At 45.3% G+C, this 16,627-nt stretch overlaps 2 protein-coding genes across 2 annotated transcripts; both read right to left on the reverse strand.

The window, feature by feature from the left end:
* Window positions 1-5,233: 5,233 nt before the first annotated feature.
* LOC142217423 (very long chain fatty acid elongase 4-like) lies at window positions 5,234-9,428 on the reverse strand. Its single transcript, XM_075285662.1, has 8 exons — window positions 9,323-9,428; window positions 9,086-9,152; window positions 8,385-8,572; window positions 7,625-7,705; window positions 6,782-6,838; window positions 6,408-6,522; window positions 5,898-6,025; window positions 5,234-5,450 (listed from the first exon to the last, which is right to left on the reverse strand). The coding sequence occupies exons 2-8, from the start codon at window positions 9,141-9,143 to the stop codon at window positions 5,280-5,282; spliced, it is 798 nt and encodes a 265-aa protein (XP_075141763.1). The 5' UTR covers window positions 9,144-9,152; window positions 9,323-9,428; the 3' UTR covers window positions 5,234-5,279.
* A 4,094-nt stretch (window positions 9,429-13,522) lies between these two features.
* On the reverse strand, window positions 13,523-16,627 carry NIF3L1 (NGG1 interacting factor 3 like 1). The gene is made up of 7 exons (XM_075285865.1): window positions 16,565-16,627; window positions 15,259-15,700; window positions 15,015-15,168; window positions 14,816-14,942; window positions 14,223-14,361; window positions 14,057-14,140; window positions 13,523-13,758 (listed from the first exon to the last, which is right to left on the reverse strand). The coding sequence occupies exons 2-7, from the start codon at window positions 15,680-15,682 to the stop codon at window positions 13,574-13,576; spliced, it is 1,113 nt and encodes a 370-aa protein (XP_075141966.1). The 5' UTR covers window positions 15,683-15,700; window positions 16,565-16,627; the 3' UTR covers window positions 13,523-13,573.

Consider the following 16,627-nt stretch of genomic DNA (forward strand, 5'->3'; position numbering starts at 1 on the left):
TCTGCACCATCCAAGGAGAAGTCATAAGATACTGATACACTGCATCATCCAGTCTCATACATTGCAAGGATTGAGCGAGACGGGCCAGAGACGCTATCAACTACTGATAACTATTGCAGGGGAATTAGAAGGTTCTGGAATCAAACACAGTGAAGTCTCTCCAAACGACCACCTCTTTGAGAAGACCACCCCATTACCCAGACCACATTTTCTGTGACAGATTTTAACTTTTTCATACAGACCATCTTTGAGAAGACCACCCCATAGAGGACTACTTTTTAATGCAATTCTTTGTAGTTGTCTCAAAGAGATTTCACTGTATGGGTAATTTTCAGATGCTTTCTCATATGTAACATTCACATAAATACCATGGAACATATATTTACCTGTCAACCCCAGAACACCCAGGAATCCTGAAGGGGGCAACAACGAGAGAAGAGACAAAAGTATGAGAGGTAAGACCTACTGCACCAACCATTGAGACAATATAGATTATTAAGTCATAAATGGATCTCTACAACTCTATTCTTGGGCTGGAACCTTAATGTTTGCGAAGAATGGGACAAGACAGGAAGTAAGAACATCAGTCTTAAGGTGTTCAGATATGGAGCCGCCATGTGTGCTGGTCAAATTCTAAAACATAACCCAGCATTGTATATTGGATGTAGGGTGAGGTGGTCCTGGGGTCTTACCTTGCTGTGAGAGAAGTGTGAGGAGCACAAGAAGCTTCTGCATGGTGTTATTCTGTTGGCTGTGATTGTCCTCTTGACATTAGGGACCATTTGAGTGCTGATGTCTTGTGACACTGAAAACTCAACTTATATAGAGCAGGAAGCTGCCCAACCAGTTTTTGATCATTAACATTTAGGTTTAAGTTGTCAGAGCTATATGGGACAATGCTAGGGCTGTAAGGGTCATGTAAGGGCTAGCATAAGGGTCATCTAGGGCAATGTGGTGTGACTTAGTGTGGTGAAGGGTGTTGTAGGATAGTCCAGGGTGGTCTGGAGTAGTGTAGGTGGTCTAGCACAGTGAAAGATGGTTAATGGGTGCTCAGGGGCATAACTGGCAAAGACTGGGCCCCATAGCAAACTTTTGACTTGGGGGGGGGGGGATCCATGGTATAGCACCCCTTTTCCTGGCCCCACACAATATAACAGCCTATTTACACACACTATAATGTCCCAAAGTCACCTCAAGACAGCGTAATGTCCCATAGTGGTCCCTCCACACCGTATTATGTCCCATAGCAGCCTCCATACAGTATAACAGTATGATCCCTGTTCTGCTAGAAGGAGATACTGGAAGGACAATCATGCAGGCCCTTAAATATAATATTGTTGGAGGATCTAAGGCCTAGTAAGACCTCGCCCTCCAAAGAAAACAAATTCAATGTGCAATTCTAAAAACATTCCAAAATACTATCACCCCTTTTTCTAGATGACCATGTCTTGAGAGACATTGGTAGACGTCACTAGAGCAGAGCAATAAACTGCTGCTGTTTATAGGTCAGTAATCAGACCATTGTCATGCTGGACAAAACTTAAAACTCAGTAAAAAAAATAAATAAATCTCATCAAGTGTGGATATTTTAGAAATTCCGCAGAGATCCCCCAATCAATGCCTTGGAGAGGGTTATACATGCTGAATGGGTCCTTATCATGTCCACAGAATTTACATGATAATGGATAGTAATTGGATGCAGCTTATACTGTTTTCTTATATTTCTAGTGGAAGGATTGATGGTCTCATTAGCAAAATATTAGCTGGAAAAACCAGTGTTGGTGGTCAGGGAAAGAATGTACTAGTGTGGTGGAATCTACTACGGATCTGAGAACAATCTGCCCAGGAGGCCGACACACCAAAAGGTATCTGTACCTCTCCATAGGTATATTAATGCTAGGAGCCCTGACAGTGTCATACACTATGTATTATAGATATACTGTATAGTCCTAGGAGCCCTGACAGTGCCATATACTATGTATTATAGATATAGAATCCTAGGAGCCCTGACAGTGTCATACACTATGTATTATAGATATATAGTCCTAGGAGCCCTGACAGTGTCATACACTATGTATTATAGATATAGTCCTTGGAGCCCTGCCAGGGCTATACACTATGTATTATAGATATAGAGTCCTTGGAACCCTGACAGTTTCATACACTATGTTTTATAGATATATAGTTCTAGGAGCCCTGACAGTGTCATACACTATGTATTATAGATATAGTCCTAGGAGTCCTGACAGTGTCATACACTATGTTTTATATACTGTATACAGTCCTAGGAGTCCTGACAATGTCATACACTATGTATTATAGATATATAGTCCTAGGAGTCCTGACAGTGTCCTACCCTATGTTATATAGATATAGTCCTAGGAGTCCTGACAGTGTCATACACTATGTTATATAGATATATAGTCCTAGGAGTCCTGACAGTGTTATACACTATAATTTATACATATACAGACCTAGGAGTCCTGACAGCTTTATACATTATGTTTTATGTTAACTTAAGGTGTGGTTTGTACTAAACTTGTTTGACCTGAAATAAATCAGTTAACCAAGCCACCCGAACCCGAAACAAAACAAATCCTGAGGGGTTGACCCATCTCTAACCTTTAGTGGCATCATTTATATGAGGCTGAATAAACACTAGATATTTGGTCTCCAAACACTCTATAACTTAGAAGCAGTCTAAGTGCTGTGCTGTAGTTCTTGGGGTTTTTTACAACTTCTCTGAACGTTGCCTGATCTTGAGGTAAATTTGCAGGTTCACTCCAGTCTAAAATATTTTTATTTGTGAGTATTCTTTCTCACTGCAAAATGATGGACTTCAAATTGTTTTGGAAAGGTGCACGGTGCACCCCTGACCACCACCTCAATAGACAGGTTAAGAGTGCTTTGTATCATTGCATATTACCCATTGCACAATACTGGGAATGGTCAGTAAACCAAATAAACATAACAATTATGTCAATATACACTTTACTGAGTAACCCCAGCAGATAACGGGCCCTCTTTATTTATCGATCCCCGCTTCTGCTCACGGCCATCTCCACCTCCTACTGCATCCCATATCAGCGGAGGCCGCTGTGAGTAGGAGCGGGGATCGGTATGTGAGGCCGTGGGCCCATGGAAAGAGTATTTGTTGGACGAACCCCAACATATACTGCTACTATTATAATCTGCGTTTTTTTCAGACTCCAGAGTAAACTCATTGGAGGCCCAGGGGAGGTGAGAGACCATAAAAACCAGCGTTACCAGTGTGAGCCTTTGCAATCTTTGGCCTCTTTAGTGATGTCCCAGACGTCATGTGGACCAGGCCAGTGTCATTATGGGTTGTGACGCTGGCCTGGCCCACGTGACATCTGTGCCAATATTGAAGAGGGTCAAAATCAACAAGGAGTCCAACCGGAAAAGTAAGTAGCACTGGATTTTATGTTTCTCACCTTCCCTGGGTCTCTGAAAATTATACTCTGGAGTCTGAAAAGACCCCAGAGTATAATAATAGTTCATGGGTGGTCCACTGTGGGACATAATACTGTGTGCAGGGGCCACTGTGAGACATAATACTGGGTGCAGGGGCCACTGTGGGACATAATACTGTGTGGAGGGGCCACTATGGAACATTATATTGTGTGCAGTGGTCACTATTAGAGATGAGCGAGTAGTATTCGATCGAGTGGGTATTTGATCGAATACTACGGTATTCGAAACACTCGTACTCGATCGAGTACCACTCGCTATTCGAATGGAAAAATTTGATGCAGAACCAGCGTTGATTGGCCAAATGCTATACAGTCGGCCAATCAACGCTGGTTCTTCTCCTACCTTTAGAAGTCTTCTCCGTGCAGCTTCCCCGTGGCATCTTCCGGCTCTGAATTCACTCTGTCAGGCATCGGGCCTGGGCAGAGCTGACTGTGCATGCCCGCGCTACAAGAAAATGGCCGCTTTGACTGTAAGCGCCCATTTTCTTGTAGTGCGGGCATGCGCAGTCGGCTCTGCCCAGGCCCGATTCCTGGCAGAGTGAATCCAGAGCCGGAAGACGCCGCGGGGACGCTGCACGGAGAAGACTTCTCGGAGAATCCAGCCCGACCCTCACTCGTGGACTTGGTAAGTTCAATTTGATCGAATGTTGCCTACCCCTGAAACGAGCATTTTCCCCCCATAGAGTATAATAGGATTCGATATTCGATTCGAGTAGTCGAATATTGAGGGGCTACTCGAAACAAATATCGAGCATCTCTAGTCACTATAGGACATAATACTGTGTTCAGGGGCCACAATACTGTGGGCAGGGGCCACTGTGGGATATAATACTGAATGGAGTGACCGCTATGGGACATTATAATATCTGGATGCCAATTTGAGACATTATAGTTTATGTTAATGGGGCATAATATTGTGTGGAGGCCAGGAAAGGGGACGCTATGCCAAAGGGGAAGCCCAAGTCAAAAGTTTGCTGGGGCCCCAGTCTTTGCTAAAATGTTGATCTGGGTTGATTTGAACAATTTACCAAATGACATATGTCATTTTAAGAAATTAAAATATTTTTTGATTGTGTTATAAGTTTGTAGGGGGGCACGAATCCTGGTTATCAATTGCTGAATTTTGGGCGTTTTGGTCCGGGATTTAAGAGTTACTGAAGTTCTTGTGTGCAAAGTTCACTCCCATACTCCAGTCCTGGTGTGACCTCAACTTGGTGCCCAGGTGTACGGAGCCATCCATGGAAGTAAAGCTGTCACAGAGTTATACCTTTCATCTTGTTTGTTTCCCTTCTATAGACCAGTTTGCTTTATGACATGTTGTAAATACGGTTGAGAGGAGGCTTCGCGATTGGTCTCATTATCATTTCAGCAATAAAAATTTTTGTGCAAAGTGCGGCCTGTATACTGAGGAAGGAGCAGAGTCCATGGGAGGAATCTACACCTTGGCCATACATAGATATGACAGATGTAGCCTGTCCATTATACACTTCGCCACCAAACTCTACATGTTACACGCATGTACACAGGAGCAAAGGCAACTCTAAAAATAATTTATTGGCTGTAGTGATGTCATTGGGGGGGGAGATTGCCTCTGCGCTTCCCCACCCCACGTTCTGTATGAGGTAGAGGTCGGGAAGACTCTGATATAAGTTCATGAATATATTAAGCCTCTTGACAGAGCCCTGAACGCGCCATATTGGAAGATTCATGTCCCTTCAGCTGGAGGTCACATAATACACTGTTACCACACGTGGCACCAGTCATGAAACTGTGGCCCCTGAGCGCTCACACCTTCTTCTTATGGGGCCGGCGGAGGTAGGTCTGGAAGTAGAAGTTGAGGAAGAGGATGATGAGGGTGATGATGTAGATGAAGACGGCTAAATTGAAGCCATCCGGGAACGGACAGTCTGTGAAGAGGTTGTATCCGGAGTGAAGGGCGATCGCTGCAAACTGTGTCTACAGGAAAGAGAGAAAGAGGTCCTAATAATGCTGTAATGGAATTTAGTTAACACCCTGGGCTCCCGCATTGGGAGCCAGAATCTGACCAAGGTACCATCTGCAATGAGTGTGTATCTTCTCCCTGGTCCCACACCCTGTATGCCCCATTCTATTTGATGGGGGAATAACATTATGAGCTCCCCTAGAAGAACATACCCCCTAAAAGACAACTCCCCCATAAAAACATACCACTAAAAGACCACCAACCCAGAACAACATATCATTAGAAGACCACTACCCCACAATGGAAGAAAACTCCTCCAGGAAGACCATTATCCTATAATGTGCCACCAACCCCTCTGAAGATCACTCTCCAGGAGGACGACTTTTTATAGCAACTTGGGTGGCCATCCACATATGTGATGTAATATATAACTATATGATGTAATATATAACATAAGTTACCAGCTGCAGGATGGTCAGGTATCGCTTCCACCACAGATATTTCTGCACCGATGGTCCCAGCACAGCGAGAGCATAATACAGGTACATGAAGATGTGGACAAAGGAATTCAACATCCCAATAAAGAACGCTGAAGAGACAAGAGGGAGTCGACGGAAGAGATAGTGGTGCCTTTCATCACTGAGAACCCCAATACCCGAGCATCTTATATCTAGTGTAGACCCATGTGTGAACCTGCCTAGTGCAACGTGAAGGAGGAGTCACTTATAGCCAGACAGATCTGACATTCAGAGGAGTAGGAACGCTGGATAACCAGCCATTTGGGGGTGGCTATGATGGAGAGTAGCTGGATGTCTCATGGACGTCAGATTTATTCTTTATTTTATAGGGCTGGTTCTTTAAGAAACAAGATAGAGATGTGGCTGTGACTGGTGGATCAGTGAAAGAGTTAAAACTGGGATGAGGGGTCAGGGCAGAGGGAGGCTGGGGACACAATTCACATTCATACTTACCCTGACCCCCTGCAACATATTTGACCCCCGCCCACCAGTTGAAGAGCATGGTGGCGTGGTGATAAACATGAAGAAATGAAATCTGATTGAATTTCTTCCTTAGGATAAAAAAGATCTGCAAATAAGAGAAGATACCATGAGGAATGTGTCTGAGGACTGAGATATACCCCAAAATACTGATACACCCCAAATTGGAGAGATTCATCCAAGATTACTAAATATATCACAGATACCACTTTAATACAGCACACCCCTGTACTTCTTTATTACAGCCTGTACACCCCCATATATTAGCTTATCAGCCATTCCCTGGATATACCACCCAATGAAAGGATCATGGAGGGTGAACAGACCGCAGTGGCCCCCATACTCACTGTGTCTAGAAGCTCAATCACTTTGGAAAAGAAGAACCACCAGCAGACCCGCGCCATCTACAAGAGACCAATAACATCAGGTCAAGATGGACCTCCCCAACAGCTGGACCCCAAAAAGTAACACCCAATTGTTCAGATTCCATGTCACAATATGGAGACCACTTACTACTATAGTCAGTGCTGGTAATAATAGGGCAGGGCTTGTGACAACATCACTGTTAATATACAGAGCAGCAGCCCCTAACTTGGGGGTTGTGATCTAGACCCGGGACAACTCGTATCCAATCTATGGAAGAACCGATGCTTTCGAGGCAAACAGTGTCTCCTCCAGCACACCTTGATTGAAGGGTCTGTTCTGGGGTCTAACTGAGGTTGGGGTCTGTTCTGGGGTCTGATTGAGGTAGGGGTCTAACTAAGGTTGGGGTCTGTTCTGGGGTCTGATTGAGGTTGGGGTCTGTTCTGGGGTCTAACTAAGGTTGGGGTCTGTTCTGGGGTCTGATTGAGGTTGGGGACTCTTTTCCCCACTAATAGTTTCTACAAAGCTTATGTCAGGCCGGTGTCCGGACTTTCTCAGCATTGGTGATATCTAGAAGAGTTGTCAGTACTGTAGACTGTGGGCAGAGTTACACTTTAAAGTAACGTCTGCCATTTCATATCCTTCTTCAACTAGATGGCTTTAGATAGTTGATATCAACCATTCAGAGACACCAAGACTTCAGACCAAGAGTTAATATGCTCTCCCGAAATCCTTATCATTATTTTTGGATTCTCTGTTATGTTTGGGGACTCCAGTAACTGGAGTTTGTCCCTATATTATAATAATATATAGGAGATGTCACTCACCCGTAAACCCAGAACACTGTTACTGTAGTCCACCGGCTGGCAGAAATAGCTGTACCCCGCCTGTACCGACGTTACCAGGAACTGAAGAAAAAATAACCAGTATCAGACGGGTGTAGCTCAAGTCTATGATGCCATGGAGGTAACTGGTTTATAGAAACTATGGATGGTTAGATGTGGTTATGGCATGGTATGGAGGTAAAGGACCAGTGTAGATGAGGGTGGAGTATATAGAAACTCACATCTGGTGGATGGGATCATAGACAGTATGGTATGGAGATAGAGGGTCTGTGTAGAACAAGTAGGAACTTGTACAGCATGGTATGGATGGTCTGTGTAGAACAAGTAGGAGCCTGTACAGCATGGTATGGATGGTCTGTGTAGAACAAGTAGGAGCGTGTACAGCATGGTATGGATGGTCTGTGTAGAACAAGTAGGAACCTGTACAGCATGGTATGGATGGTCTGTGTAGAACAAGTAGGAACCTGTACAGCATGGTATGGATGGTCTGTATAGAACAAGTAGGAACCTGTACAGCATGGTATGGATGGTCTGTGTAGAACAAGTAGGAACCTGTACAGCATGGTATGGATGGTCTGTGTGGAACAAGAAGGAGCCTGTACTGCATGGTATGGATGATCTGTGTAGATAAGGGAGGAGTATATAGAAGCTCAGGTCTATTAGGTGGGATTATAGACAGCATAGGGGTTTGTCGATCAAGGTAGAGTTAATAGAACTTAAAGATGATAAAGAGAAGACACACCTCATAAAACATATAGACTGACAGCCCCACCAGAGCCAGGTTATAGATCAGGAGGACAGAGCGCAAAGTGAAGGGTTCTCGCCCCTCCATTATTTTAGGGCCAAGGGCCACAATTATGAGGTAGATGCCGAAGATCAGGATGATAGGGACGGGTGAGTAAACAAGGAGCCAGGGGTCCGTGCGGCTGTCTGTTAATAACAGGAAAAGTTGGAGTTATAGGAGCACCAAACAATAATAACTCAAATTACAACTCAAATTCTGTGTAATGTACAATTCCTTCCCTTAAAGGGGCATGGTGGGAGTCTTTGGCCTCGTCGGATTCATTACGGTTTACTTGGATCTGGCGTAGATTTCTATTGAGGTGCGCATGGTCATGAATTAGGCACAATCTCAGGTGTGGCAGGGATTGGGGTAAATCACCAGTCATAAATCAGCCCCGATGGTTTCAGCCATCACAGTATAAGGATCATCTGTCCCTCACCCAAGATCACTGACAACGATGACCACTATGACCCACCGTACCGGCCAGAAAGGGCTACAACATGCTTGTTTTTTTGCTGTTAAACCATCAACCTAGTTCAATACATTTTGTACAGTGCCTCATGATCCATAAATGTTACCCTACAGTGGGAGGAGCAGGGTGTCAGTGTTAGCATGAACCTGTGACACCCTACAGAGGATAGAACCTTTCATTGTCTCACCTCCATTCTCCAAAGCCCAGATGTAGAAATCTTGAATTGCCTCCCACGTGGACCCCATCCTGCAGACCTGTAATATACACAAAGTACGGGGCAGCACAAGACATTATACAAGTCATTCATTGACACAGGAAGTTTCCGACTCCCTCCTAGTTACATAACTGTCATTGCAAAGCAACCTGGAAACTAAGCCCAGGGTAGATGGTCAGGAGACAGATACTGAGGTGTCCTCGGTCTCACCTGTACAGCCCGATCCTGACAGCTCCGTCCCTCCTCGTCTGTGTTTGCCGCTCTTGTGTCCCAGCACTGGTTCACCCTAATCTGTCACAATAACCCTGTGTAATCCCTACTGAATGGAGGATTCATTACACAACAGAAAGGCTGGGAGGGGGATAACTAGTATTCCCCTCCTCCTCATTATGTCACATAGGTTAACCCATTGTCTCCTAGAACTGACTGTACGTCTATACATTCTGCAAGTTATTACATCACTGAGCACTCTAAAAATCACTACAAAAAGCAGAATAGTGAGTGCAGCTCTGGAGTATAATGTAGGATATAACTCAGGATCAGTACAGGATAAGTAATGTAATTACACAGTGACTGCACCAGCAGAATAGTGAGTGCAGCTCTGGAGTATAATACAGGATAAGTAATGTAATGTATGTACACAGTGACTGTATCAGCAGAATAGTGAGTGCAGCTCTGGAGTATAATACAGGATGTAACTCAGGATCAGTACAGGATAAGTAATGTAATGTATGTACACAGTGACTGCACCAGCAGAATAGTGAGTGCAGCTCTGGAGTATAATACAGGATGTAACTCAGGATCAGTACAGGATAAGTAATGTAATGTATGTACACAGTGACTGCACCAGCAGAATAGTGAGCGCAGCTCTGGAGTATAATACAGGATGTAACTCAGGATCAGTACAGGATAAGTAATGTAGTGTATGTACACAGTGACTGCACCAGCAGAATAGTGAGTGCAGCTCTGGAGTATAATACAGGATAAGTAATGTAATGTATGTACACAGTGACTGTATCAGTAGAATAGTGAGCGCAGCTCTGGAGTATAATACAGGATGTAACTCAGGATCAGTACAGAATAAGTAATGTAATGTATGTACACAGTGACTGTACCAGCAGAATAGTGAGTGCAGCTCTGGAGTATAATACAGGATGTAACTCAGGATCAGTACAGGATAAGTAATGTAATGTATGTACACAGTGACTGCACCAGCAGAATAGTGAGTGCAGCTCTGGAGTATAATACAGGATGTAAGTCAGGATCAGTACAGGTTTAGTAATGTAATGTATGTACACAGTGACTGCACCAGCAGAATAGTGAGCGCAGCTCTGGAGTATAATACAGGATGTAACTCAGGATCAGTACAGGATTAGTAATGTAATGTATGTACACAGTGACTGCACCAGCAGAATAGTGAGCGCAGCTCTGGAGTATAATACAGGATGTAACTCAGGATCAGTACAGGATAAGTAATGTAATGTATGTACACAGTGACTGCACCAGCAGAATAGTGAGTGCAGCTCTGGAGTATAATACAGGATGTAAGTCAGGATCAGTACAGGTTTAGTAATGTAATGTATGTACACAGTGACTGCACCAGCAGAATAGTGAGCGCAGCTCTGGAGTATAATACAGGATGTAACTCAGGATCAGTACAGGATTAGTAATGTAATGTATGTACACAGTGACTGCACCAGCAGAATAGTGAGCGCAGCTCTGGAGTATAATACAGGATGTAACTCAGGATCAGTACAGGATAAGTAATGTAATGTATGTACACAGTGACTGCACCAGCAGAATAGTGAGTGGCAGCAGCAGCTCCACTCTTTTTTTTACAACTGCCACCAATATCAGTCTGGTTATGTGGGTTTGAGTGTCTGGTGATGGTGGGTGACAGCCAATACACAACAAATACAGAGGCAAAACTCTTCTCTAAAGGCCCTGTAGCAATCTGGTTATGCAGGGATCAGTGTCTGGTAAAGCTGGGTACTGCAAACTGCCATGGTGAAGAATGATGTCACAGACAACACAAGATAGACACATGAGCCACCCATACCCCCAGTGAGGACCTGGCCATCCCCTACAGCAGCATACAAGGTCTTTTTTCAATCCTCACTGTCACAAAGCAAGACACAAACCTCACAGAGATACTATGTCTCAGAAGTAATAACAGAGAAGACACAGAATGGACAGACTAACACCAAGTGTGCGGGTCACTCACCTGTACTTGCTGAGACGTCAGCTCCTACCCAGCCCAAGAGCGCCATCAGCTGGCAGCCATTACAGACTCTCAAACTGAATGTGTCAGAACGACAGCGGAAAGGATCAAACTGTGCCCAAACTCCACAGTTAAACTTTACAGCCATCGCCAGACATACAGAACACAAAATACCAGGTATAGGGGTGGCAGGACTTAAAGGGCACACAAAGGGTATATAAATATACTGGTGATATAGGGCTATACTGGATAGATGGAGGTATACGTTTTATATAGGGCTACACTGGGTAGATGAAGGTGTGATGTTTACTATGCTGATATACAGGGCTAGTGTTGGGGGGCAAACTGGGGGTTATTATAGGGGAGAAACCACTATATATAAGGGAGCTATTATGAGAGGGAACTATTGTATATAAGGTTGGCTGTTATAAGGGGGAGACATATATAAGGGGCTATTATGTGTGAGGGAGGAACTATTATATATAAGGAAGAATCTGTTATATATAAACGGGGAACTGTTATATATACGGGGGCTATTATAAGACAGGAACTATTATATGTAAGGTGGATTGTTATAAGGGGGAGACTTATAAATAAGGGGGCTATTACGTATAAGAGAGGAAACTATTAAATACAAGGGGGCTATTATGAGGGGAAAACTTAAGGTGGGCTTTGATAAGGGAATAATTATTTATAATAAGGGGGACATTATATATAAATATATATTATATATATATATATATATATATATATATATACACACCGTATATACTCAAGTATAAGTTGAGTTTTTCAGCACAGTCTTGGCTTATACTTAAGTCAAGCTCAGTTTTTTATTCCTTTTATTTTTTTATTGTTTCTGGGTTGTTTTTTTTTTCCTCGGGGGGTGGGTGTCTATGACCAGCCGCAATATCAATGTATAGAATCTCCAAAAAAATAGTGGAAAAAAAAAAAAAAAAAAAGAGGCTTTAAAAAAATATAATAAAAAAATTAAGGTTCTAAATCCCTCCTTTCCCTGGAATACATATAGAAGTAGAAAATGACTGTGACACACATACACATTCAGTATCCTTGTGTCTGACAGTGCCCGGTCTACTGAATGTAGGGGATCTGCAGTGCTCCTGTTCCCTCGGGAAGGGGTTAATAGGAGCACTGCAGATACCCTATATACAGCCAGGCTGAAATCCAAGTGGGGGAAAAAAACTCAGTCCTCAAGCTCAGGGAAGGGGCAGACAGAGACCAAAACACCCCCTCCCCTTTCCCAGCACCCACAAACTCCGACCATTTTAATTTTTGAAATTTTCAAGTAGCTGCTGCATCCCCCCCCCCCCCCTCGGCTTATTTATAAGGGGGTATTAAGAGTGTTATTATTTATGAGAGGACTAGCAAGCCGGCCCTGCTGACATGGAGCAGCAGATCTGGCCGCTTCCCTTTCATGGTCCTTGTGTTATGTCCTCAGGCAGGGGCCGTCACTATAATCCGTTATCCATGGTGGAAGTCACGTCACAGAAATATCACAGCTGATCCGCACCCACTAGGCCTTAACCCTTATAAACCTTATTTCACTATATAGCGGGACATTACGTCTGTAGGGGGAGAACATTTATATAAGGGAGAATTGCTTGTATAAGAGATTGTTGGGGGCATTAATATAATGGGGATAAGGGGGCACGTGGACTCTATAACAGGGGTTTCCGTCTCATTTTTATTGATCATTTCTCAGGATAGATCATCAATAAGAGATCGGCCTACTGACACAATCTCAGGTCGGTATGATGATGAAGATACCAAATTTATATAGTATTTGCAAGGTTTTGATATCTTTGAGAAAAATAAAAACTTTGCAAAATAAAAAAAAAAAATATTAAAAATGTGTCACCACATTGTGACCCCTGTAACTTATTTATATTTATGTGCACGGCGCTGCGTTTTTACGCAGGAAAAGATGGCTTTTTTTTATTGCCAGTGAAATCCATTGACTTCTATTACATGCTGCCTATAGCGCCATGTAATAGAGGTAATCTCATCATAATCCTGGGATCCTACAACCGATGAAATTCTGGAGGATAGTGAGATAGAAAAGATGGCAGCACCCATGTCGTCTGCACACTTTAGATATAACCACAACATGACAGATAGATGGCGCAGTGCCAATGAATGGAGGCGACATAACTCCTGACGTACAATCATCTGCAGCCTTTATTGTTTATCACACAGTGATCAGTGGCGCCTGCTGTTCCTCACACCACCAGCAGAGGGTCTCGGTCAGTCTGGGACACCACAACTTCTACCTTCCCTTCCAAACACTGTGTTATCTGCGCCTGTAGTTCCCGCAGGTACCCCCGCTCTGAGTTACTGTGCTCACACAGGATAACGCTGCGACCCTCCGCTACCGCATCCAAGACCTCGTGGTGCGACATCTCGCCTGTGGGAAGAAAGAGAGTTCTCTCATCAGCAGCAGCAAGAACGGGAAAAGGTGTTGTCTCTACAAACAGCACTACAGTTGTCCACAGGTTGTATCTGGTACTGCAGCTTAGCCAGAGTTACTTCAGAAAAGGTGAACCGCAATATCATGTACAGCCTGTGGAAAGGAGGGGCGCTGTTTGCAAAAGAAAGCAGTCATGTTGGTCTAATCCCGGACAATGCCTTCATCGCTAAGTTCAGCCATAGTGGTCGTCTACCCAGCAAGGCATCCAACATGGCGGTCACCCCAGTGCAGTTACCTGTTACGTAGAGATCAGCGGGTACGCCGCTTAGTATGCTGCTCCCAGATCCGGCGCACACGGCCATGACACTCACAGAGGATTCTGGGAAAACAGGGAAGGATTGAAGAAATCACCAGAAGAAAAGAAAGCTGTGTATTATCTAAAAGTTACCAGAGTCACTCACCCAGAGTCTTCCCTCGCCCCAGGGCAAGACGCAGGTGCCCGACGCCCACATGACTCTTCACACGCTCCACAGCAACAGCAATAGACACCGGCTCTGAGAGAGTGCAGAGGCGACCCATCCCTGTGTCCAGCAGAGGGGGCTATAGAGACAAAGAGAATTTACCACAGAGGGCAGTATAATATATCCAACAGAGGGGGCTACAGAGACAAAGAGAATTTACCTCAGAGGGCAGTATAATATATCCAACAGAGGGGGCTACAGAGACAAAGAGAATTTACCTCAGAGGGCAGTATAATATATCCAGCAGAGGGGGCTATAGAGACAAAGAGAATTTACCTCAGAGGGCAGTATAACATATCCAGCAGAGGGGGCTATAGAGACAAAGAGAATTTACCACAGAGGGCAGTATAATATATCCAGCAGAGGGGGCTAGTGAGAATATACCCCAAAGGGCAGTATAAGGTGTCCAGCTCAAGGGGCTACAGAGATAAAAATTATAAACCCCAGAGGGCAGTGTGATGTGTCCAGCAGAGGGGGCCAGTGAGGCACAGAATATACCTCTAAGGTCCTGTATTGGCCCCCGGTTGTCTTACCTTCTGCAGGGTGAGCAGCTCCGCACCCCTATACACCTTTGGATCCTCTGACAGTATAGCCAGGGCCTGCCGCAGAGCATTGTGGGAGCAGCTGAGCCGTACCTGAGCGGCGCCTTCATCCTCGTTCCTGGATGACACACAGTGTCAGGTGTATACAGCGATATATAAAGTATATATACACGAGGGATCTGTAGGTTACCTGAGAGGGAAGCTGCGCACACACGCCCCCTGCAGGGCGCTGACTCTGCTCAGCAAAGACTCGGGGATGTTACCCCCAAACTCCAGAACGTGTCCATATCCACTGGGGTGTGAGAGGGCAGTGGAGGGGCGTAGCGGCACGGACACGCAGGCTCCTGTACAGACAGACAATCAGGTCACGTGACCCTCAATGATCAGTGTGGCCGGCAGATATCTGGGGCACCAGGATCGGGACCACTACTCACCCAGTGCTCGCCCCAGCCAGTCATTCACCCCATTGGCAAGAGCGTCGCAGGCCGTGTGCGGAGAATAGACCGCCAGGCGCCGCTCCAGAGCCTTCACCATCAGCCGCTCCTTCCAGTGGGCACAGGTCAGACGCTTCAGAGCCTTAAAGATGGGCGGGTGATAGGACAGGACCAGATCTGCCCCTGCCTGCAGCGCCTCCTCCAGGACATCCTCTGTCAGGTCATTGGTCAGCAGCATCTTCCGGACCTGGTGCGGGGGGCTCGGCTCCACCAAGAGGCCGACATTATCCCAGCTCTCCGCCAGGGCCGGGGGAGCAAGCGCGTCTAGGCGGGAGACAACTGAGGACAGGTCCATCATGTGACGGCGTGGAGACTGCAGCGATACAGCGCGGAGGAGGGGCCACAGGGGGCGACAGTGCAGCATTCAGGAAAGGGGAGGAGCCTGTGGCAAAGACAAGAAAACAGCCATGATAACGAAGCTATAGATAAAGCGCACGCTGTAGACCTTTGGCTTTGTTCACACATTTACATTACTGGAAGATTTCAAGGAGGACTCTGAACCCACATGAGGATTAAAGGGGTATTCTGGGACATCCCCCATAGGATAGGTCATCAATATGTAATCGTGGGGGGACTGAATACTGAGCACAGCGCCCTCTATATCCTAGTGGCTGTGCTTGGTATTGCAGTTCAGCCCATTTCCATTGTGACCAATGAAGTCATCAGCACAAGTAAGAACAAAGCAGTGAACTCTGAAACCGCTGATCTGTAGGGGTCCCGGGGGTCCGACCCCCACCTATGTATAAGTCATTAATAAATAAATCTCAGAAAATCCCTTTTAGGCTGCACAGGACGGAAATGCTGCAGGAAAAATCGCGGCGTTTTACAGTAAGTGCAAAGTGGATGGCATTCTAGTGAATCCCATGCCCACGTTGCAGTAAAAACCGCGGTGCGGACACGCCGCGATTTCCAAAACCGCCGTGTTTTTGGAAATCACAGCATGTCAGGTCTATCTACGGAAATGGCGGGGAGGGGGAGGGGGGTGCAACAGGCAAGAGCTCATGTTGGTGCAAATTTGTTTAAATTGATCTGCACCAAAAAGAAGACACAAGGAATGTAATACACATGGGGCTGATAACAGGGAGCAACAGAGGCAAGTCATCAGATTTCCAGGCTATTCCCAGGATACAATGGCTGATAACAGAGAGCAATAGCCTATATATACCACTGACAGGCGGCAGAGCTAATACACATATCACCTAGTAGTGTCATTAGCCCCTCTAGCGCCCCCTATGCCCGCACTCACCGGTCCTTCCCACACAAGTCACCACCTGCAGCTTCAGGCCGCCGCCATGTTGTTACACCCACA

Source organism: Leptodactylus fuscus, chromosome 8, assembly GCF_031893055.1.
Source record: "Leptodactylus fuscus isolate aLepFus1 chromosome 8, aLepFus1.hap2, whole genome shotgun sequence".
NCBI classification, from domain to species: domain Eukaryota; kingdom Metazoa; phylum Chordata; class Amphibia; order Anura; family Leptodactylidae; genus Leptodactylus; species Leptodactylus fuscus.